The sequence below is a fragment of the Piliocolobus tephrosceles genome, chromosome 10 (genome assembly GCF_002776525.5).
Source record: "Piliocolobus tephrosceles isolate RC106 chromosome 10, ASM277652v3, whole genome shotgun sequence".
Taxonomy (NCBI): domain Eukaryota; kingdom Metazoa; phylum Chordata; class Mammalia; order Primates; family Cercopithecidae; genus Piliocolobus; species Piliocolobus tephrosceles.
Genome location: NC_045443.1, coordinates 78,481,139 through 78,507,390, shown reverse-complemented (window position 1 = coordinate 78,507,390; position 26,252 = coordinate 78,481,139). Strand labels below are relative to the sequence as shown.

The window sequence follows — 26,252 nt, the reverse complement described above, 5'->3', positions numbered from 1 at the left end:
ACAATCAAACACATGCACATTAAAACTGAATAATCAAATTACTTTCTGGAAATACTGAATTAATCTATATTATCATCAGTACTCCCTGAATCTAACATGAGCATCTAACTCTTCTCAATGCAGATGACTCTCAATCTTCTCCAGTTTTTTTTGTTTGTTTGTTTTTGTTTTGTTTTGTTTTGTTTTTGAGATACAGTCTTGCTCTGTTGCCAGGCTGGAATGCAGCGGCATGATCTCGGCTCACTGCAACCTCCGCCTCCCAGGTTCAAGCAATTCTCCTGCCTCAGCCTCCTGAGTAGCTGGGACTACAGGTGTGCACCACCAAACCCAGCTTTTTTTTTTTTTTTTTTTTTGCAGTTTTAGTAGAAATGGGGTTTCACCATGTTGGTCAGTATGGTCTCAATCTCTTGACCTGGTGACCTGCCCGCCTCGGCCTCCCAAAATGGTGGTATTACAGGCATGAGCCACTGTACACAGCCAATCTTCTCCAATTTGAAAAGTGAAACAGTTTTAATTTTGGTTTCTTTGGTTACTAGCATTAAGCCACATATATCCTCCCCCATGTATGTTCCTCACACCCTCACTTGCGCCCATGCACATGCACAGATATCACACAAACTTTTCTGGGCCTAGAGTGTAACTTTCTGAGATGGGAGGAGTTTCTCCATAGAGGATCCTGTACAAGATTTAAGACTTGTGGAACACGAATAAAGCTCTCTATGACTTCTGGAAAGTCTAGAAATCCTCTCTCATTGCCTCTTCTTCCTCAAACAATCATAGGAAGAAGGATTTTAGTAACCAAAACCTCCATTAACTGACAAGTGAAAAAGGATCTTTATTCAGATTCTGAAATGTACTTCATACTTCACTCAACTACCTATATCTTGACACTCAGTTGAGCGCATGTGTGTATATGTGTGTATATATATGCAAGAGTGTGTGTGTGTGTGTGTGTGTCTGTGTGTGCATAAAACAGAAGAGAACACAAAGCCAGCATATGGGGAGAGCATAATTTCGACATATTTAACAAGGGAAAGACATATTTGCAATATTTAAAGTGTTTGTGCAATTAATAAGAAGAAACTTACAAATCCAATAGACAAACAATTTCAGTATGATATCCGCTGATGAAAACAAAATAAAAATGAACAGTAAATGTAAAAAAAAAGATGCTCAACCTTATTAACAGTCAAGAAAATTAACATTAAAATCATAAGATGTCATTTGCCCCTCTGGATTGATATAAAAACATAATACATAGTTATAGTGAGAGTGAAGAGAAAACAGCATTCTTGTATACTGTTGGTGAGCAAATAAATTTGTTCAGCAACTTAGGAGGGCTCAAAATCAGTATCTATTAATATTTTAAATACCTATTGTGCATCATTAAAAGCAATGCAATGTATATGTGATATATACTTATATCAATATGAAACAATGTCCAAAATTAGCTTTTTACACAGCCAGAGCAAGTTGTCTGTGTGTTTATCTATGTTTTACATTATATAAGTGCACAAGCAGTATGGAAACATGCTTAAGAAAATAATAGTGATAAACTCCAGGTAAGAGAAAAATTGGAGGGCAGTGATAGAAAGGGGATAGTCTATATTTTTATGTAATAAAACTTAGGAGTTATTTGAGCATGTATGTACATACTGAATGGGTGATTTAAATATTTTTAAATACAAATACAAATTTTAATGGTCTACCTTGCTTAGCTTTTGGTTTAACTGACTTATCAATTTAATAGTCAGCATAATTATGATCAAAAAAATATTTAAGTAAAAATATAAGTTTAAGTTTTTCTTCTGGTAAAAAGAAGGATTTCTTCCACTTATAACAACATCTAAACTTAGTTTTATGAAACTAAAATCTAGGCCATAAAAATTTTGCTTCTGCCTTTTATTTTCTCAACAAAATCAACCTCAAACAGCTGAAAAGTCAATAATAAATGGCTACACAGAACCTTCAGACCACAAAGAGAAAGATGCCATCAATCATCATTCCTGCTGTCCACCATGATTTTGGTTGCCTTCCTTCTAGGCATTTGTAAGATTGCACTTTCATACCCAGTTGAAATGAGACATGGCCATGTCGCTTTCTGTAGCCCAGGGACTAACAAGAGAAGAAATGCAAGCAAAGTAGTCTCCAAAAGCCAGTGGGTACTTACTACACATCCTCCTCCCTGCCTCCCTGCCTCAAAGGCCAATGACATCCCACATGTTGACTCTACTGTCAGCCTATATCTGTGAGTGAGGATGGATGGCCTGGGGCAAATCTTCCTAATAACCCAAGATCAATTTGTTGAATGAACGAGAAATAGCTGGGCTATGATGTACTAGGAAGATTTGGGTGTTGTTTATTTCTGCAGCACATCCTAGGTTATTCTGACTGATATAAACTTCTTAAGATCTATCAGTTTCAGCAAATTCAAATAAACTTTGAAATTGTCATATTTCATAATTTAAGAGGCAGAGGGATACATTCCAGGGCAAATGAAATGGGAAGAATCTCAGCTCCTGTAAATAAATAGTCACTACAGAAATGTTAGATGTCCTTGTAAAGAAGTCAAAGATGCACCTGCATCATGTGAGCTCTCAGAGACAGGATTCAGGGCCTCCCCAAAGCCATCTGTAAAGAAGATAGCTTTTAAAATTCCTTCTGGACTTCTTATTTTACATAATTTTCTATTTTCCCCTATAATCACACCTGTGAATAGCCACTACACTCCAGTCTGGGCAACATGGCAAGACTCCATCTCAAAAAAAAAAAAAGAGGTACTTTTGTATTTGTCCTTGCCCTTTGCTCATTAATGCCTGCTAACTCACATCCAGCATAAAAGCCTGGACTCAGCCCTTTGAGAGAATCTTGCTTGAATCTGATTTGATCTCTTCTTCACCTTAGCCTACCCTGAATCTTCTCTGTCTTTTCAAATATAAACTTTGCCCATTCTATGTTTGACTGTGGCCTTGTTTATCAAATACGTGAGACTGAGGAATGTATGTGGTTCACACATTGAGCTAAGTCAGTGAATGTATGTGGGTGTCTGAAGGGGTTTTAAGAGGCAGGGAGCCTGTCCTCCATAGTCTTGATCTCGGGGTGCCAGAAGCGGCTTGTAGCAAATGTTCACATGATTCTTCTCTTCCCATCAATTTTTTCATCACTGCCAATTTCCATCCTTCCCTTTTCTGAGAGCTAAAATGTTTTAATTTAAATATGTATTTACTATTCAAATATTATAAAAGGGAATAAGACTGATACTGAAAAAAAGTCTTCTTTCAGAGGGAATGATAGCATTTTCCTCAGAGAGTAACCGATAGCTTCTAATCTACAGATTTGGTTACTGAGCTACAGAAAGTTAAATTAGTAAAATCTAAGATGTTTCTTTCAATTCCACTATCCTCTCCCATTCCAAGAACAAAGCTTAATATATTTTTAGCAGTGTGGCCTATAATATGAAATTCTCAAAAAGTGCCATATTGCACTTTGTATGAAATAACTGTTGAAAGCTTCCTCCAACACAACCATATTTAGTAGTCACAATGTTGCAACTTTATCTGTGCTCTCAGTCACTGATTTCTGCACCTTGCATATATTTATTACTAAATAACTGAAAAGTTCAGGTTTATATTCATTTTCTGTTATAAGCTTCCTTCTTAGAATAACATTACAATTTATTTCCTTGATGACCTCCTATATACATGGGTCTTCATCACAATTTATAAATAAATAAACAATAAAACAAAAGCACTTCAGGCTCTTTTTCTAAAGTTAAATCAACCAAAGTCAACATATTGCAAACAATTCAAAGATAAAGGCTACATTTGATTATCTATATACTAAAAAAGGTGAATATATAATCTTTATAAAAAATAATTCATTATCTCATACGAAGACTACAACAGATTAGAGTCCCAGATATTAACTATAATAATTTTTCTATTCAAAAGTGTTTATATTGAATAAATTTCATAATAATGTTCTGTTAATTAGAGCAGAGACTGTGAAGGAAGGGGAAAAATTGTAACTGGGAACATGTTCTCCACACTCAAAAGGAAGACTAGTTTGCAATAACTATGATAAGAAGCAAAATGTGGCAAATTTCCTGACAGAGGTACAAAGTAAGCATGATGAAAGCACAGAATTAGAAAGAGATTAATTCTAAACTAGGGAATGTAGTAAGGAGCTGACGGGTGTGGAAAGGAATGTAGTACAGTGTTAAGGCCTGAACTTTGAGGCCAACAGACAAGAGTTCGAATCTTAGCCATGTCATTTGCTAGTTATTTATATGACTGCACACAAATTAACATGTCTATGCCTTTCTTTTTTCATCTATAAATATCAGGGTAAAAAATTTTAAAGAACTGTATCAAGACAATGCTATGAGCATTGAACACAAATTAACTCACTTAATCTTCATAAGGACTCTGTGAGGTAAATACAGTAGGTCTTCATTTAACATCATCAATAGCTTTCTGGAAATGGAGACTTTAAGCAAAACGATATATAAGGAAACTAATTTCACCATAGGCTAATTGATACAAACAAGTGTTAAGTTCCTAGGGCGTATTTCTGGTCACAGAAACATCATCAAATTTCTAAATAAGGACCCACAACACTTCTAATATTAAACACTGAAATAAATGTGAGCTATCCATACATTTAAGAAAGATAAATAAGAACAACTAAGAGCATTATTTACCGAATTATTCAGCTCAGGGTTGTGGGTGGTTGGAGCCTGTCTCAGCAACTCAGGGCACAGGGCAGGAACCAGCCCCAGAGAGGACACCATCCTATCGCAGGGCACACTCACACACACACATACAAACACACTCTCTCACACACACACTCATACTGGCACCATTTAGATATACCAATTCACCTTATGTGCACATCTTTAGGATGTGGGAGGAAACCAGAGTACCCAGAATAATCCCACTCATACATGGGGAGAACATGCAAACAGCACACACAGACAGTGGCCTTGCCCAAGAATTGGTCTTTTTTCTTCTTTCCACATCAATGTTACAAGAAAACAAAGTTGAACAAAATGCTGTTATTCAAAGACCTCTGACATCCAATAATCCTCTTTTACATATGAGGAAATTGAGGTAGAGACAAGTTTCCCACCTGAGGTCCACACACAATGAGTGACACACTGGCATTAGGTGTTAGGCTCTGAGGCTCAACTATTCTGTGTTAATGTATTACTGTGAGAGTGTTCCATGCCTTCCATGATCATAATTTTATACACATTTTATTGGCTTCTTTCAATAAACCCATCAGACAATTTCTATTATTACACACATTAACAGATGAGCAGACTGGCTAAGGTGAGTTAAGAAGGCATAGCTGTGCGGCCACAGGTAGAATGGACAGGAGCGGGACACAAGTGTAAGGTGATCATTTATAGTGTTTTGAAACAATGAAGTGTGTTGCGATAACAAAGATGGAAGCAGGGAGGTGATTGAGAAATATGGAATACTGTAAAGGGAAATTTTAGAGGCAAACAGGAAAAGAGCAAAGAAAATGAATACCAAAGAAACCAAAGTTTTACGGCTGGGGTCAGCAAACTCCAACTCACATGCCAAACTGGTCCGCTATGTGTTTGTGCAAAGAAAACGTTATTGGAACACACAACTGATTGTGTGTATTCTCTGTGGCTGTTCTTGTTCTACAACAGCAGAACTGAGAGGTTGCAATGGAACCAGTCTGGCCTACAAAGCCAAATATATTCAATCTTGTCCTTAAAAGAAAAGCTTTCCCACTCCCTTCTCTAGAGCAGCCCTATCTAGTAATTTCTGTGACAATGGAAATGTTCTATGTCTCTGCTGCTCAGTAGGGTAACGACTAGTCACATGTGTCTAAGTAAATTTAAATTTAAATTAACTAAAACACAATAACATTTAAAATTTAGTTCCTCCACCACAGTAGCAATCATGTAAGTGCTCAATAGCCACATTTGGCTAATGCAACTGAGAAACTGATTTTTAAAGTTTAATTAAATTAAACAACTTTAAATTTCTACTATAAAGACACATGTATACATATGTTTACTGCAGCACTTTTCACAATAGCAAAGACTTGGAACCAACCCAAATGTCCATTAGTGATGGACTGGATAAAGAAAATGTGGCACATATGCACCATGGAATACTATGCAGCTGTAAAAAAGGATCAGTTCATGTCCTTTGCAGGGACATGAATGAAGCTGGAAACCATCGTTCTCAGCAGCTAATACAGGAACAGAAAACCGAACACTGCATGTTCTCACTCAAAAGGGGGAGTTCAACAATGAGAACATATGGGCACAGGGAACAATGAGAACATCACACACTGGGGCCTGTCAGGGGGTGAGGGACAAGGGGAGGGAGAGCATTAGGAGAAATACCTAATGTAGATGACTGGTTGATGGGTGCAGCAAACCACCATAGCACATGTATACCTATGTAACAAGCCTGCACATTCTGTGCATGTATCCCAGAACTTAAAGTATAATAATAACACAGAAGAAAAAGAAAATGGTATGCGTGCATGTCGGCTTTTAAGTATCTGGGTTCTTTTTTGTGTAATTTTGTGTCCTCCCAGACTCTCTGCTTTCTGTAGGTAGGGACCATGTGCTAGTTCATTAATGGCACACAACAAATGCTCAATGATTATTTTAAAATAAAAGCTTGTAAGTGTGAATAAATGTGAAATGTAATATACTGTCCTGACACATTCTCCTTACAAATTCTCTGTTTACGCATTCTCTTCTGACAAATAATAAAAAGAGTCTTACAAGGTAAATAGTCAGTGCTCAGCAAAAACAATGACTAGCTCAAAAGACTACTGTTGCACAGAAACAGAGCAGGCTTTAAGTATTTTTAAGAGGGCAACATTTTGCTTTCTTCACACAGTGATATCCCATCTAAATTACAGATACTTGGCCTTGGGAAGTATCAACTGACTGTTCCAGGAAACTCTCCAAATTGGGTAATTGCTTACTTGGAACAGAATAATAGCTGTATGTTAATTTACCACTAGGGATATCGTTTTTGTAAAAGTACTTGTAAAGTACATCTCTCCATAGCACAGATAATTATTTTAGCAGAGAAACCCGATGCAAAGACAGAGGCATTCCTTAGTCCCACTGATCGTTTCTACATGAGTATGTATACTCAGAATCTGGCCCCATCATACCATCTCTAGCCAGACTCTCCCATCTCGACATGAAAGGACAACATAGGCATCTTTAGTCCTGCCAGATCATCTCGGATTAAAACTAGGTGAATTGCCAATGGTGAGAAATGCAGCCCACAGGAAAAAGAATAGAAAGAAAAGCTTTCAGGAAATCAATGGCTGTTATCTGAACTGAATCCACTGTCAATGAAGAGAAAAGGCATGAATGAATGATCTTAAAGATTCTCTGGTTGTGAGTCATTACTGACAGTAAATTCAAAGAAATTAAGGATACTTTTTATCTTGTTTATTTGTATTCTACAGGAAAATGCAGGAAAAGATAATAAGTGAAAGGACATAGGATTTGGTTTAATCTAAAAAGGTGGAAAATGTAAAATGATAATTAATTAGATTAATATTAAGGGTCAAAGTAAAAGATAAAAACATTTAGGTTTCAAAGCATAAGTATATTAAGTTCAAATACAGTGCTAATAACATCAACTTAAAAGTACAGTTTTTGTTTTGTTTTGTTTTTTGTTTGTTTTTTTTTTGAGACGGAGTCTGGCTCTGTGGCCCAGGCTGGAGTGCAGTGGCCGGATCTCAGCTCACTGCAAGCTCTGCCTCCCGGGTTTACACCATTCTCCTGCCTCAGCCTCCTGAGTAGCTGGGACTACAGGCGCCCACCACCTCGCCCGGCTAGTTTTTTTGTATTTTTTAGTAGAGACGGGGTTTCACCGTGTTAGCCAGGATGGTCTCGATCTCCTGACCTCGTGATCCGCCCGTCTCGGCCTCCCAAAGTGCTGGGATTACAGGCTTGAGCCACCGCGCCCGGCCAAAAGTACAGTTTTTAAAGGAAAGCACGCTTCATCAGTCAGTCCTTTTCATGATTAACACTTAGGGACTCTCTTAGGAACAGTGATCCCCAATCAACCAATTCCGAAACGTCATGATGAACTTATAAAGAACAAAACTCCAAACAAGAGCAGGTTCCTAGAAACCGGATCTACAATCCAGGATGTCCCCAGGGCCACAAGTAGGTAACTTTAAAGAAACCTCAGAATTATCCAGAGAACCAGGAGGGAGTGGAATGGAGGGTGTACTCTCCCTAATGACAGCTAGTACTTGTTGGAAAAAAACAGGAGCCTGTATTCCTGATGATAACAATAATGAAATTATGAACAAAGAAGGAAATGAGGAGAAGGAGAAGAAAGAGAAAGAGCAGCAGCAGCACCATGCAGGGGAGGAGGACCCCAACTAGCTGATGTGGTGTTAATGTTGCTCTGGTTAAGGAGAAATGGGAGGAAGAGAGGAGAGAAATAGACAAAGATGGACATTAATGTGCTCTAAACCTGAGGACTTTAGGACCATACATTTTTTCATTTTTTCATATTACATCTTTATCTTAACTATCCATTTCTTTCTCTTTCAGCCTATAACTCATGCAAAATGACATGCTGCAATGTTCTGATGAAATGCTCCTCTAAAGTGGAGGCTCCCAGAGGGCAGAGATCATATTCATTAACTCATTCTGCTCAACACTTAACTCATGTCCATAGGGAGGTGTTGAATACTAGCTCTTATTAAAGAGAGGGAATCCAATCCATCATTTCAGAATGTCCAAAAAGCACTTTTCCTTTCCATAGAGACTTACAAATTATTCTAAGATTGTTTCTGCAAATAACATGTAATTGGGAGAGATACACAGGGAGCATCAATTGTGTCTTAATGTTCTACTGCTTATGATAAAAAGCTCTGAAGCAAATGTAACAAAATACTAAGATTTCACAAAATTCATTGTTGAGTGTCCTCTAAGTTATTATCTTTAGTCTTCAAATATTTCATAAGGAAAAAGATGGTAGGAACTTACAATATTTATTTATTTTTTTCTTTGGAGAATGGCTGGATAACATACATTGAAATCTGCTAAGAATTCACCAGAAGGAAGGAAAGAGAAATACACACACACACACACACACACACGGGGGGGGGGGGGGGAATATCCTTGGAATGCCAAGCCCAAAGATGCAAGTCTATCTGCCTATTTACAATAGCAAATAAAGACAAACCATCTAAATACCAATATGAAAAGATTAAGAAATACTTATATATTCACCCAATATGTTAAATATTCTGTGTACATTAAAAATAATGAATTAGAAAAATGGAAAAAACACTTCTTACAAGGGAAAAAAATGAGCTGCCAAATAATATGGATGGATAGTACAACTCCATTTCTCTATAAGAACAGAAATAGAGATCCAGGGAGTCAAACAGATTGACAGACATAGATTCTTGATTTTTTTAAAGGCATGACACCTACACATAAAATATAAATACACAAATGCAAAAACTGGTGAATCTGAATAAGACCTATAGCTTAGTTCATTGCATTATGCCAATGATTTTAATAATGTACTATAGTTATATAAGATGTTATTACTGGGGGAAGCTGGGTTATGGATACAAATGAACTCATTGTATTATTTTTGCAACTTCTTGTAAGCCTATAATTATTTCAAAAAAAAAAACTGAAGGGAATTATGCCTATGCCTAATATACCAAGATATTTGACTTTCCTGCATTTACCTAATTAAAATTTAAAGTAATTCCTATTTTTACTGTGGGAAAAAAGTCATAAACCTACATTTCAATCAGAATTCTTTTTTTTTTTTTTTTTTTTTTTTTGGTGGCGGTGGGGACAGCATGTCGCTCTGTCATCCAGACTGGAGAGTGCAGCAGTGCGATCACAGCTCACTGCAACCTCTACCTCCCAGGTTCAAGCGATTCTCCTGCCTCAGCCTCCTGAGTAGCTGAGACAACAGGCATGAGCCACCATGACTGGCTAATTTTTTTGGAGTAAAGATGGGGTTTCACCATGTTGGTCAATACGGTTTCGAACTCCTGACCTCAAATGATCCGCTTACCTCGGCCTCACAAAGTGCTGGGATTACAGCCGTGAGCCACCATATCTGGCTCAGAATTATTTCTGAATAAATAAATCCCAATGAAAGTAATTTAAATGTAAGTCTCAATCCTAGGCCTTGCATTTATAAAACCTCTCCCTTGACAATTAAATCACACTACATCTCCATCTAGCATCCAGCCTATACCTTGCACCCAAAAAAACCTTAAACACGCAGACACAAACATAACATAGACATAGCCACAAAGATAAATCCAACTACACTAACTAGACACCATTGGACATAACTTCAATGCTAAGCAAAACATAAAATTTTTATCCTTTTTTTCTAGTCTTATACTCAAAACAATCTGAGAACAATGTTACGAAGTACATCTTTATTTTATCTTTGTCAATAACCCCACTATCTATAACCACATTCCTACATGAAACGTTTTCCATTAACATTTTGATAATTTGAAACTTGAATACAGTGCAGCCTGCTCAATTATCTGAGAGTTCATTATCTAGCTGGTGCTAAGGAAACCCCATTATCTCCCTTTATTCTCTCTTTTCTGATTTGTCTTTCCCTTGCCTTCCTACTTGTTATCACCTCTAACAAAAAATGAGAGGCTGCACAAAGGGATAAAATTAAGATTAGTTGTGTTTTTTTAATCTATTAAAGGATTCATTAGTTAGAAAATGGCCACTGTTCACCAAAATGGAACACTGTGTGCTCTAGTTTTTCACACCTCAACAATCAAAGGCAATTCAGAGTAGAACTCATTGTAAAATAAAATGGATTTTATTACTCTTATTTTCAGAAAATAATGACTAGATAATCCATATCACTTGTTATTACTCTACTTTATTGAACAGGAAAATGAATGCTATTTTACTATAAGCAAAATGCCCTTTTTCCTTGCTTGATGTATAGCATTGTTTTTCAGAGTCAAAACTCTATCTGTAATCTCATCTAGTGCCTGGAATAGTGCCTGGTCCAGAGAGGTCATTCAATAAATATTGGATGAATGAACAAAATAAAGAAGAAACAAATGCATTAACAAATGAATAAACTCCAGAGCTAAAAACAAAATAAAACCTACTTTTATAAATATAAAAGGCTAACAAACATATGTGTGTATGTATATATATATGTATACACGTCTTGTTCTTAAATCTGTAACACTGGTATTGTGAGGATAAAATAGGATTAATTGGGGAGGAAACATGACACAACGAGAAGCTGATACACTCTCAAGCATAGTAAGTCTCTTTTCTCATCCTAGATCTGTTATCTCTGCATGGCAAGTGGGCATTAACAAGTTATTTAACTTTCCTTAAATTCTTAAGAAGTCATGCTTTTAAGAAGTTAAATAACTATGGTAAGAGGTGATGCTGTCATTATGCGCCAATATGTTTTGTATCCTGTAACACTTCAACACACACAAACACACACATACACAGGAATACACACTTAAAGTAAAATCATCTTTTAAAATTTAAAAGATTTTGGTCTAAGAGTAGTATTATACTATTTCCATCAAATATTGTCTTTGAAATATTAGTTATTTAATTTTTTAAAAACCCTCCTTATGAAAAGTTTTTTAATAAAGATAAATTTGAAAATTAATATTTTTATAAATTAAGTAAACCAAGGTAAGAGAAAATTTCATCAAATTGGGTCTACTAAGCCTGTAATTACAAATTACATTTTCAGACAGCTCTTGAAATATTTGCGCGAAGTAAAAAGATGCTCATGCTAGACACATGTAGATCTTGAGAAGTCAAGGCCCAATATATTTAAATAATAATAAAAATAATAAAATCAGTTTTATATTTTTCTAAAATTCAAGCTTTCAACAGGTCAAGATAGGCTTTTACTCTAATATATTAAAATTTTATCATAATTTATGATAATAACATAAATGCATTCTAATTTGAAAATTTTTATATGATTGCTATCACTTTTTCATTCTGTGACTTTAGTTTTCTTAACATATTTACTAAAAGATGACAATCTGATAACATAATATCAACCCAATTCTTAATCTGAAATCCTTGGAATCTCATATGTGCCTAAGAGGCAACCTTTCCAGTTCATTCTCATATAGGTAGAGTCAGCCCTCCATATCCACAGGTTTGACATGCACAGATTCAACCAACCGTGAATCAAAAATATTTGGGAAAAATTAATTTTAAATAACAATATAATAATTTAAAAATACAAATTTTAAAAATGCAGTATACCAGTTATTTACATAGCACTTACATTGTTTTAGGTATTACAATTACATTGTTTAGGTATTCAGGTAATCTGAAGATGATTTAAAGTATACAGGAGCATGTGCATAGGTTATATGCAAATATTACACTCTTTTATATAAGGGATTTGAGCATCTGCAGATTGTGGTATCTGCAGGGAGTGGGTGGTGTTCTGGAACCAATCCCCCACATAGGTGAAGTGTTTCCCTACTTTCCCTACTTGCAGTATATATGTATTTGTCTTGATAAATGGAAACCCATGGATTAAAATATATCCTCTACTACAGCTTGAAGATCAATGAATGAGCTAAGAAGAGGCAAAGGCAGCCAACTGCCTGAAAATAAAGCTTAGACCCAAAGCTTAGATGACAAAATTTCAAACTCTTTGATTCCTTGATAGAGGATTTGTGGATTATTTGGGGTGCTGATTGGATAGATGACTCAGGTAGTATCTACCTGCAATTTATATAAAAACTCAGATTTAGGAGATGGATTAAGAAGGTAAATCTGTGCATGGTATATCAGTTCAACTGATATACAAAAGGCTCTGTGCATTCTACTGTGAAGATCACAAATGTAATTTACACCTGAACTCTGCTCTCCTATTACCCAGTGCTGATGTATCACATTACTGGTAGAAGTATCAAGAGTGTGAGCTTACACAATACATGTGGAGTGACAAAATGGCGATGAGTATTGAGCACTTTTGCCAAATTTGCTTAAAAGGAAACAAGATTGAAGTGCTTTTTAGGAAAGAACCACTAAAAATGTTAAGATAAAATCCTTAGAGACATTGAAAGGCGATGAAATCGAAAAGACATGTTCAAGTTGGCTCTGGGAAAACCATGAGGACTTCCATTTCTCTAAGATAAGAGGAGAGTGGAAGACATTCAGAAACATAGAGAACAAGTAAAGCAAAGGGAAGTTAAATCCCTGATTAACATTTTTAAGAATGCTATATTGCTTTCATCCTTTTTCACTCTCTAGGTTCTGCTATGCAAAACAGAAGGTAGAGAGCATAATTACCACCTATACTGAAATCAGGCTCTACAGTGTGACCCAACTGAGTTGAACAAACTAAGTCCACCACTGTATGACTTTGGACAAGCTACTTATCTTCCTGTGCATTTGTTTACAGTGTTATAAAAAGGCATTAGAAGAGTTTTTGGGAAGATTCAAAGAGATAATATATATATAGTGATTAGCATAGGGCTCGACACAAATCAAATTCTTCGTAATTAGTATTAGAACAGCAGTACTATAGTCTTTGCCATTGTCATCGTTTTTTATTACTATCACCATTATCATTATTGATGGTAATACAACAGCTTACAGAAAGGAATGACTCAGTAACAAGCTAGAGAATAATCACGTTAGTTTCCTTCTCTTTCTATTACAGACTCTCTACATATCTTATCATATTTTTGGCTCATCCCATAAGCACTCAAAGGAAGCATTTAACATTTTTAGATCATTTGTTTTCCAAAGTTTGGCAACGTCTATGGAATAACACAGGTGAGAGACACTGCAACTCATTGTCCCTGCACTGGATTCCTAAAAAATGGGATATTCTTATTAGAACTAAGGGAACCGTTGCAATGCAATTTTCAAGAAATGTATCTCTGCACTTAACATACACCATTAATCAAGGTTTGCCCACCTGCATATCTTCTGCTTGAAAATCCACAAGGGAATTAGGATCAAGATAAAAAAGAATGAAAGAAAAATAAAAAGATACTACACATCAAGGCATTTAAAAGTAAATAAAACCAACAACTTACATATAATGAAATCCTATTTTTTTATTCAGAGGTTGGAGGAATAAATTTTCAAGTATTCATAATTAGATAAATCAATTTGGCTATTTATGATCATGTTCTTACAAAAATAACATTAAAGCATACTATAAGCAATGAATAATGTGGTCATTATAGATTTTCCTTAAGCCAGAAAATCAACAGAGTAGTTTTAAGGAAGAGATTAATATTGCTTTCTACTGTCCAGAAAACATTTCTAAAGAAGCTGTCAAGTCATTTAAAGCTCCCTTCCTCCCACCTTTAGGACTGTCATACACAATAAAACATTAAAAGTTTATTTTTTCAAAGAACAGCTATTTTTTATTCCATATCTAGAATGTTATAGAGATGTAGACCCAAATTTTAGAAACTCTTCTTATATCACTATTTAAAAAGAAAAGTAAAAACTTTAAACAGTTTCAGTGTAGAAGAGTTAAAAAATCTTAAAAAATCTAAAATTAATTGAGACAATTTTCAAGAAGCAGTAGAATATATTTAGGACCACAGACACTAAATTCAGCCGTCCTGGGTTGAAATCTTAGCTCTGCTATTTACTAGTTTTATAAGTTTAGGCAAGTTTCTTAAGAAACTATCTTTCCAAACCCTTTAAACAAGAATAACAATTGACCCTACCTCACAGAGTTGTTATAAATATTAAATAAAGTAAAGCACTTAGTATTGTATCTAGCTCATACCATGGAGACAATAAAAACTTAGCTCTAAGTTAGCTGTTTTCATGATAATGGGTTTTTTACGATAACAGATAATAAAAAGGTTAGCTATTTTATGATATACCTGATAATATTTATGTACTTTAGCTGACTAAATTATCCCAACAGTCATACAAAGTTATTATTTCCCCCTCAATCAGTAAGGACAGGCTGGATCATACCATACGATAATGACTGCAAAACCTCAGTAACTTGCAAAACTAAATGTTTATTTCTCACTCATACCACTCCATTGTGGGTTCAGGCAGACTCCCCAAAACATTGTCATCTATACGTTTTTGCTCAGCAATCCAAACCGCTTCTATTCTACATGTACTTCCACAATGGCCATGGCAGATGAGAAAGAACTAAGAATTGAAGCTCTGGCAATTAACTAAATGAAAAGCCTTGCTCCTCTTACTGCAGTGGCCAAAGCTAAACACATAATCAATCACGTCTGTGTGGGGAAGACCAATCATCCTACATACTAATAGAGGAGAATAGATGAGAAAACAAACGACACAAAAAATAGTAATACGCATCACAGTATGTATTTTATAATTCTTCTGTATTATAATTATTTGGACCAAGATATTGTTAAAAGAGTACAGGCAAGATTTTTAACCAGAAATCAGTTTTCTCCACTAACTGATTCTCAACATTTTTTCCTTCTAACCACCAAAATTAGGATATCCAACAAATTCCATTGATAACAGTGGCAAACCTCATCTGTACTTCAGGAGGGAGAGTTGAGAGGGAGAATTAGAGAAAGGCACAGTCTAGGTATTTGTGGTTTATTATAGAAAAAGACTTGCCTCTCAATTGAAAATCAATGGAATTCTATGAAAATAAGAAAAAGAATGTGGAGAGAAAGCAAAGTGAGATTAAAAGTGGACTTTTCTAAGCTCCCATGCTCTCATTAGATTAAAGTTATTTAGCAAATGGTCAATAATACCAAGCAACTATTTTTTTTTTTAATCTTACTAAATTTTTCTACAGATATCTGGCCATATCTACAGTAGAAATTGAGCATTCTTTTTGTTCCTCCTTCTTCTCTTCCTCTTTCCTCCTTCCTCCTCCTCCTGCTGTTCTTCTCCTTCTCCTTCTTCTTCATCTTACCAAATTTATTTTACTTAACTGTTGCATCCACTTAGGAATGACATCTTGAAAGATTATACTTGGCAAGTGTTATTATTCTACCATGAAAACCTTAAGCGAAGGTATTCCTATTGTCCAGAGTCAGGTCATAAGTCAAAGACCTACAGACTTTAATTGCTTTTCCTCTCTCTTAAAGCAATTAATGTTTTAAATTATTAAAGCCATATAATTAAACTCTATCCCTCTCTAATTTAATATTTGAAAGAGTTTCTGTTTTTTACTATCCTCATATTTCCAACTGGACTCCTTCAAACTCAAAATTCACAAACTTTAATTTTCCTAAGATATTATAAAAATAATACCTCTCTTTTCTATGCACTGTTCCTTACCTCATTCAGCTAAACACTGACAAAAACAAATATAATTAATACCTTTAATGTAACAAGTTCCCTATCCACATAGTTTAGATAAAGGATTTGAGTTCCACATTCACGTATACTTGAAACTGTAATTTAGAGAGGTTGTTACATTCATATATATAATTGCAAAGATTCATTAGCCTCCCACACATTTTTCTTACAAATGTCACATCACAATGGAAAGCAATGATCTCCCTCATAGAGTTGCTGCTTGTTGCTTATGAAAACAGAATTAAAAAAAAAAAAAAACAGAAGTAGCAGCAGCAAATAACTTCAACCACTGTATTTTTTCCTCCTTTCAACTAATACTGTATGTGGCATGACAAAAGAAAAGTAAGCCACCTTTCAGGAGGTGATAAGAGTTTGGATTTTCCCCCAACACCTGGTAGTTGATCAGTCACAGCCGATTGAATTTCCATTGTTCATTGATTGTGCCATTTGCCAGGCAATCCATCCTCGCTTATGTAATTGCAGCATTCCTGTAGTTCACTCTGTTCTGTCCTGAAGGTTCAGCAGCATGACAAGCTGAGAAAATTAGATACGGGACAGTACCAAGCTACTGACCTTCAGAATATAAAATAAGGCCCATCTTTTAAAACTGGTCTTTCCTGATGAGGTTATTTTGAGAGGCCTTATTTCTAATAGGCAATTTTTCATGCCAACCAGATACCTTCTTAAAATATTTTTATATCTATAAAATAATGATGATTTTAAATTTTAAATATACCTGTACTGTGTACAACGCTATGAATAAATTCATTTAATTTAGAGTTTGTCAAAAGGAGGAAAATTCTTCCTCTTTATATAACACTTTTGCCTTCAAACCAGCATTAAATGTAACTTTAAAAATATCTGACAAATATTGAATTTCCCAAACAATTTAATGTAGCTGAGCATTTGTTTGCCAAAGAGCCAAAGTTCAATAGGGGGATTAAATTGCTTTCTGGATACATGAAATCCCCATTATATTTTCATTTATTTTCCTTTGAAGCCATCTCAAACTCACAGAAAATTTGCAGTTACAACATGAAGTACTTTTTTTCCCCCTTTGAAACCTTTACTGACATGATATACAAGAACCCTAGAATAATTTAATATGTAATTGTTACAAATAAGGACATTCTTCTAGAGAACCATACTATAACCATCAACTTCAGGAAACTAATATTGACACATTACCACCATCCAATCCTGAAATCCCATTCTGGCTTCTTACATCAATTATAGTGAAAATATTCAGAAACTACCTCTTGCATTTAATTCACATCTCTTTGGTCTCCTTCAATTTAGTAGCCAAAAGTCTATTTCAGGTTTGCCAAGACTTGGCAATCTGACTTCTGGAACAGTTGCCTCGATATTTGGAGGAAAAGATTCTGAGCTTAGCCACTGGAGCTATTACTGCTAGCCACTACTAACTAGCTGTGTGGCCTTGAGCTTCAGTTCCCTCATATGTAGAAAGGGCATGATAATACTAACTTCGCAGCATCTGGGGAAGGAATAAATGGAAATACATGACTCTATTGCATAGCTGATAGTTCAGAGAAAGGACTCAACAAATACTAATTATCTTTTCCCTTTTCAACTGCTTCCTTATCCTCCCTGTCAGACTCACAAACAAATGTAGAGATATTTAGCTCACTAGAATCACTCTAGTGTTTAAAAAGAACAAACAGATCTATTGAGTACTTTTTATACCAATTTTGAGAATTTTGCAACCTGTTTCTTTCAGTAGCTCCTAGTAGCAAAAGCAAAAAAATAACGTAAGAAACCACACAAAGTTCAACTTGCAAAAACAAGGAGTCCTGTTGAGCAGTAGGCTTCAAAACAAGCAAAATTCCTTTCATTCCTATTTCATAATTTCTTCACTTCAGAATTTAAGCATAGATTTCTTCTTAAAGGGAGAAGAGGAAATAAGGAATCAGGAAGAAACTGTCTTTTACTTGACCCAGATACCACCATACCGCCATATATTATCCTGTTTCATCTTTCTGTCACTGTCGAATATCCTCATGGAATGTTTTTGCCTATACCAGTTCACTCTGTAATGCGCTATTCTGGCTTTGGTCCTCATCTTAACATTGATATTATATTATTGAAAGTCATCAAGGATCTCTGAGTCACAGCAGATTTTTTTTTTCAATTCTCAATAGCCTCAAAGCATCTCCAGAGTCCTTGACCACTATTTTATTTTTTTTTTCTCCTTTACAATGCATGACACTAAAATATCTTGCTCTTTCTTTTCCTCTTTCTTTGAATGTCTCACCCATTTCCATAGTTTTTTTTTTTTCTCCCACTTTTTCCCAAAGTTCAGTCCTTTTTCTCTTCTCTTCCCTTTCTTTCTCTCTTTCTCTTCAACTTTCATAAGCTTCTACCTCTCAGCTCTTTAAGATTTATACTAAAATCTATAATTCTACATCAAGCTCTCTCCCAGTTTTCAGCCTTGTAGTTTTAATTGCCCCATCAATTCCTCATCTGGACATTTAAGTCAGATTCTTACAGTTATCATGTCTTTACTTCCCTGCATCCCGCTGCCAAAAAGTCACTATGTGTAATTTAATTTTTATTCCTGACGTTCCTCTCTTTCTATACCTCCTGCTATTATCCTAGTTCATTAGTCACACTATTTTATGTTCTTGTTACTCTGTGTTTCCCAATATCCCTCATTTCCCAACCTACCTAGAAATATTGAAATCTGAAGTCAAACTTGGCTTCTGATAATACTTTCATCCTATCACCTTCTTAACAAAATGTTTCCATGGATCATTACTGCCTTATTAGGTACTGCAAACAAAAATGCTCACAATGCAAAAAAGTTAATGGCTGGGACACGCAAAGTGTAATGCAATAGGGGTGTGGACAGTGAATAACAAACAAGCACATGTACCATTTAAAGGGTCGGCAGCTGCTCAGTTCCAGCAAAGAGTTGCTGTGCAGGAATCCTGACCCATTGCTCACAGATATTCTGGTTTTTGGTTGTTGTTGTTTGTTTTTTTGAGACAGAGTCTCACTTTGTCACCAGGCTGGAGTGCAGTGGCACAGTCTCAGCTCTGACTCCTTGTATCAAGCAATTCTCCTGCCTCAGCCTCCCAGGTAGCTAGGATTACCGGCATGCACCACCACACCCAGCTAATTTTTGTATTTTTAGTAGAGACGGGGTTTCACCATGTTGGCCAGGATGGTCTGGATCTCCTGACTTCGTTATCTGCCTGTCTCAGCCTCCCAAAGTTCTGGGATTACAGGCGTGAGCCACCGTGCCTGACCCATTTTTTCTTCTTTAAAGAGAAGACCAAGGGCCAGACACGGTGGCTCATGCCTGTAATCCCAGCACTTTGGCAGGCCGAGGTGGGCGGATCACAATGTCAGAAGTTCAAGACTAGTCTGGCCAACATGGTGAAACCCCATGTCTACCAAAAAAAAAAAAAAAATACAAAAATCAGTTGGGTGTGGTGGCACACATCTGTAATCCCAGTTACTTGGGAGGCTGAGGCAGAAGAAACGGTTGAACCAGAGAGATGGAGGCTGCAGTGAGCGGAGATCGCGCCATTGCACTCCAGCCTGGGTGACAGAGTGAGACTCCGTCTCAAAAAAAAAAAAAAATGCCAAAAGCTGATTTTTTTTTTTACAAGAAATTTAGATTTGTAGACAAAATATTCCAATTTTTAAATGCTAACGAATTAAACAAACAAAACTTCTAGGTCAAACAAAGCCTATCTGTGGACTTTAAGGCATGTTGTGACCCGCAGCCTAAGAAGTAAATGCAAATGCCTTAGCTTGCTACTCCAAGCCTTCTAAAAGCAGGCCAAAACTATTTTCTGAAAGTAAGTCCCAGCAACTCAGACAAGCCACTAAAAGCCAACTGGTTTACTATAACTATCCTCTAGGGACACTTGGCTTTTCTTATCTCCATGTTTTTGTCATCTTGTTCTCTGCACATAAATGACTTTTCTCCTAAGTCCTACTTTAAGATTCATTCTAAATGCTATCAGTTCCCCTCAAAACTTATTGGACCACATTAGCTCATGGGAATACTTCTTTCATATTCCAAAGATAATCATATCTAGTTTTATGTGGCAGGGACAGTCCTAGGAATTTTACAAGCTTCCCTCACCCAATTTAATCCTTAGAAATAGATACTGTCATGATTCTAATTTTGCAAATAAAGGTATTGAAGCTTTCTCAGCTTAAGTGGCAAAGCTACAGTTGAACTCAAGCCTGTATTGACCCAGTGAAGAAGGAAGAATAGGAAATTTACATTTCGGTCATGTATTATGTGACAGGTGTTATGTGCCAGGAAAAAATTTAAAAATCCTTAACATAACTCAAAAGACCATTCACAATATGGCTCTCTCCTTCCATCTCAAGATAATTTTCTGTCATTTCTTAAGCCCCAACCACGTAAACCTTTTTAAGTTTCTGGAACTTACTAAACATGTCTACCTCATGGCCTTTGCATATGCTATTTTCTTTCCCTGGAATGTTCCTCCCCACTTCTCATGTGTCTAACTCCTACTCATTTTGATCTCAATTTAAACATCATTTCCTCTAGACCCATCTCATGATCCTTCTAAAGAAGACAATATCATATCCCTTAAGAATGATTGTATTACCTAGCATCAGCTGCAACTCTAAATTGTGTTCATCATGTTGAAAACCAGATACGCATGTTCTCACTTATAAGTGGGAGCTAAACACTGGAGACATACAGATATAAAGATGGGAACAATAGACACTGGGGATTCCAAAAGGCGGGGAGGGAGAGATGAGGCCAGGGTCGAAAACCTACCAGGTACCCTGTTCACTATCTGGGTGATGAGTTCAATGGAAGCCCAAACCTTAACATCACACAACATGTCCATATAACAAACCTGCACATGTACCCCTGCATCTAAAATTTAAAATTAATTTCTTTGGTAATAATTTAATGCATGTCTTTCATGCTGCTGTGTGGTGAGTTGCTTCACTATCTCTTTCATCATTTTCTCTGTACTGTACATGCAGTGGGTGAATGATTAATGTCCTTTAATTCTTATAAGCCATTTTAAGACTTGGCAGGATTAAGCAACCTTAATCTAAGCTAGTAAGGAGTTGAGATCCTGCATGTTGAGAAACCCACACTATTTCGACTACAGAAATGTTAGCCAAGCTTAAGTTATTTTCTAATAATCTGCATTTAGTTAGTCTTTTCCTTTTTGGTTTATAGTCACTGTTAATACATATTGATTTCTAAACAAATGGTATATGAGAATCCTATCATTGAATGTTGTTTAAATAAAAGTAAACTAAAATTGGATTGTAATGCTTCCATAGAAAGAGATAAATTGATGGCCCAGAGAGTCAACCACAATACATAATAGAAAAGTGAATTGACTAATCCTTCAGAGAGTGGCAGCTGGATTTCAATTTCAGGATAGGCAGCAGGATGTCTATCAGAAGAAAATAACCAGAAACATCCACTTTGTTGTTCCAGGATTAAAGAAATTACTATGATTGCAGTTCTCCACTGAAGTCTCTCTAATAGAGACTTTATTACCCAAAGAGCCAGGTTTTAACAATATGGAGTAACCACCAAACTGTGAGGAGAAGCAATTATGTATAAATCCCTAAAGCACCTACTCGTAATTTGGATTTGTTTTTTGAAGGTCTCAGAAATTACAGGACTGGAAATGCATTAAATAGAGTCATTCACTACAATGGAAGTTCCCTTCCATATATCACCCTTAAAGATTTCTACTCCCTGTCTATATTACTGCATGCATAAAATATTGCATAGCTTATGTCACTGCAAAAACTAATATTCAGTACTATTTATGTGTTGAGACTTTTGATAAGCCTGAGGGTTCTGAGGGGAGTTTACTTTTATGAACAACAAACAGACAAGCTTATAATGAAGAATCTCTCTTGACTCTGGGAAGCCAAAGGGCATCAGAGACTGTGACTACACGTATGCCAGCTCCACAGAGGAGAGAACAATTAGCTATAGCAATCTCGCCTTGTTTTGCTTAAGCACTTGGCTGTCAATATCTCCCTTCTCCAGATCTCAGCTTCAAAGAAAGTAAGTAAAGCTCCTTCACGCCAAATTGTGCCTAAACCCACTTATCACCTCCCAAAGAGGTGTTTTGTTTTATAGCAACAAAAATCATCAAAGCTATGTATCCAGTTAGTTGACTCTCACTTTAAAAATTTATATGCCAACTCTGCCTTAGATCTTGGGGATATAAAGCCAAACAAAATAAAACAAAAGTAAATTCAGTCTGCCCTTCCTTGAGTTCGGCTTTGTGGAAAATTGCTAATCAATCAAGACTATCTTCACTTAGGTATCCAACGCAGTCATAGATTTAAATTGAAACTACTGACTAACTGAAATGTAAGATTGGTCTCCTACGTCTACTTCCCTCCCAACCCCGCTTGCCCAGCCAGAATTCTTGTAAGATTGAATCGCACTGCTGAAATAAATAGAGTCAAAGTTTTATCACTTCTTCACTTTGATTTCCTAGGCATGAGTTCAAGACTGAAAAGATAAAGAATTCAGATACAGTGTTATCAAATGTTGATCTATAAAAATATAGTGACCCTTTCACAAAATTTCTCATTAAAGACCTCCTATAAAATACAAATTTTAGAAAATGTAGACAAGCAACTAGATATTACAAAAAGAAAGCAAGTTATTGGAAAGGAAATCTCCTAATCTTAAGCTCTACTTGCTGGGTACATTGACACTCACTCCCAAGGCTCTCTCCTGGGCCTTTGCTGATCCCCGATTGCACTCTCAGATCTCTCCAATCTGTCCTTTCTCCTCCATTCCCATTGCCACTGTCTTAGGTCTGGCCCTCACTGTTTTTCATTTAGAATATACCTGTGTTTTCTTAACTGAATGCTACGCCCATTAGTTTTATAATGGAGATGGCCACATAAAATCATTTAGAGCACCATGTTTTATGACAGATATTTGTACACAAAACTTTGAGAAACAGTGATGCAATAATCTCTGTGTTTTCATCTGGGGAATACTAGGAGAGTTTCCTGCTCCTAAGATAATTATGGTCTGAGAATACAAAGAGAGTTATTCTTCCTCTAACATTTATAGGGCCTAGTGTATAAAGACATAGTCTTCATCCCTTACTAAGTTAAGCCTCCACTTATTTCCATATTTGCATTTCGGCAAAGTGAAACAGAGATTAAGTCACTTGACTGTGAACACACAGTCAGTAACTGTGAGAAGTCGAACTCAAATCCAGGTAGTCTGGCCCGAGAGTCCATGCTTTTAATCTTTACGACTTCTAGAAATCAAGGACTAGGTTTTACTCATTGTTGAACACCCAGTGCCTTGTTCACTGTCTGGTACAGAAAAGAGGACCAATCAAATACTATTGAAAAAAATAATTGATAGGAATGGGCAAGGTGCTTGGATTCTAAAGGAGACACCATGTCATCCCCACACACTTATGATAGGACTGGGCATGGTGGAGACACAGAACAGGCTCTTGCTAATTCCATTCCAGATTTTTTGCTCCAACCATAGAGCCATTCGTCCACTGCAAACCTGACCGTGTCATTCCCCTCACCTCATTGCTGAGCAGTGTTTTTCAAACTTTTACAGGAGACATACTCTCTAATGGCTGGCAGATGAGAGCAATCACACCCCCAGCGGGCAGGCATATAAGGAGCCACCCTCTGAGATAATCACTGACTGTGCCTCACCCTCAGTATCTGAGCAAGCTTGATATTTATTCTACAATGTGTCTCTGTTTGTTGTAACACAAAAAATAATGCTTATAACTTCTTATAATTCCAACTCCAGGTAGAAGACTTTACAAAATACCATGACTTCTAACATCACCTGGCCTATATCTATCTGTATTCTTTCTGGGTACTCCATACTGCAGCTTCATACACACAACAGGCCTATGGATCTGGTCCAAGCTACTTAACACAGTACATAAATCCCTTCCCAACCTAGCCCCCAGACTCACCACTTCCCCTCCTACTTCTCCAGCAACCACAATCATTTGCAGTCACTGTCTCAGTCACATTTCAAGCTGTTGTTCACCTCTAGAACTTTGATAATTAGGGTCTTTTCAACTTTGACAAGACATACTCATCCTTCCAAACCCTTCTGGGGTGTGATTTTATTGAAGTCTTTTCTCAACCCTCCCTCCCCGCAGTATGAGGATACTGAGTTATAATTCCCTAGTTTATTGCACCACTTGCTTTGTTTACATAGTTGCTGCCCTACTAGACTGTGCGGTCCCTGGAGGCAGGACCTTGTTTTAGTCCTCTTAATATTCCCAGTGGCAAGCAGAGCCTTGCCAGTCAGGTAAATCCCCCGTTTATGGGACACTGGGTTCACAATAAGTAACAGGGTCCCTCAAGAGCAGAATGCAAGAGAAGTGACTATGAAATTGAAATGAAACACGAATTGAGGGGTCTGAACACATCTCCAGTTTCAATTTTCTTTCGTGATAGAATGCCAGATTCCAGGTCCCAGGGAGGTCCTGGCGCCCAAAAAGTTACCAGGGATGGGGGATCAGGTTTGCACAGAAGTCACTCACCAACTGGTAGAGGGCGAGTGTTTGTTCTCCAGCGTTTTGGTCCAGGGCTTGTACCAGCTGATCTGCTCAGCAGCTTTGCCCCAGAACCTCTCGGGGTCGGTCACCGAGGCTGTGAAGTGGGTCTTGTACTCGTTGCCACTGCCAGAGGACAGCGCCCTGCAGCCCCGACCTCCCAGACCGCCCCGCGGGCCTGGGGCCACTAAAGCCCTGAGGGCCGCACCGGCTCCCCGGGCCGGAGAGGACCCGGGCAAGGTCCCTCCGAGCCCCCCGGCGCCGGTGACTTTACGACACTGCAGCCAAGAGGGTTTCATCTCCGCCGGCCACCTGCGGTCCCCGAGTGTGGGACAAATGGGACTCCTGCAACTTCCTGGGGCCCGAGGGAAGCGAATAGGAGGCGGGGGCAAATTCCAAAGTGAGCCCGGAGCCCAGAAGTTTGGAAGCCACACTAGAGTCGCCGGGAAAAACCGACCTGGAGCGACCGGAGAAGCAACAGGCTGAAGTGGGGGCCCCGGGACAGGGGTGTCACAGCACAGTTGCAGCAGGTTAGTTGCGCCGCTGCACGAAATCCAAACCTCTACACGAACTTCCAATCCCCGGAAAAATCACGCTCAAACTCCAGAACGTCCTCCCGATTTCAACACACAAGTACTCTTATGAGGAGGCCAACGGCCCAACTCTTTCAATTTTCAGTCCATCAAGTTGTACATGGCTGGTTTAATCTTTAGGAGGTCGTTGGTGGAGGTGGCGTCGCCTCTGACCTGCAAGACACCAGCAACCCGGTGAGTTGCAGCAAGGCTCCTGATTGTTATTTATTTATTTATTTTTAAAAATCAGCTCAGTCCCTGGTTACTGAAAACACAAGCGGCTCCAGGGCAGAGATTGCTCCGGGATTTCCTGACCACTGAGAGGGTAGGAGGAGTGAAAGGAGGTTGTGTCAGACAAATTGGGAAGTGCTTCTTGGAGTGATTGACAGGCCACAGGGAAGGTAACCCCACTGGGATGTGGATTCACCTGCTGACCAGGCTCCGCATGGGATCTAGACAGAGAGCAGATAGGACTTGTTGCATTGCCTCCCTTGTAATTTGTCTGCTTAGAGTTTCTGTGGCTTTTCTTCTAACGAGAAAACAAAACAAATAAACAAACAAAAAACAAAATAGGAGGTAAGTAAAGATGAATCAAAAGAGGAAACTAGGAAAATATAAAAAGAAAGGTGGTATATATTACCATCTAGGTTTAACATTCTTCAAGCTCCGCTATTATTCATGCTTTACCGAGATTCAGATGCAATCTTTTGCCTTAATATTATGCCAAACACATTCTGTCTTGGTGTGACAGTATTTGCAGTTTTAAAT

The 26,252-nt window shown here is 37.3% G+C and overlaps 1 protein-coding gene across 1 annotated transcript in view; it reads right to left on the bottom strand.

Moving 5' to 3' along the window:
• Positions 1-25,296, bottom strand: part of ACSS3 (acyl-CoA synthetase short chain family member 3) — a 172,777-nt gene extending 147,481 nt beyond the window's left edge. The window contains exon 1 of the mRNA XM_023203172.3: positions 24,901-25,296. Within this exon, the coding sequence (XP_023058940.1) occupies positions 24,901-25,211 (311 nt within the window). The 5' untranslated portion in view covers positions 25,212-25,296. The remainder of the gene's footprint in view (positions 1-24,900) is intronic.
• Between the last annotated feature and the right edge of the window lie 956 nt (positions 25,297-26,252).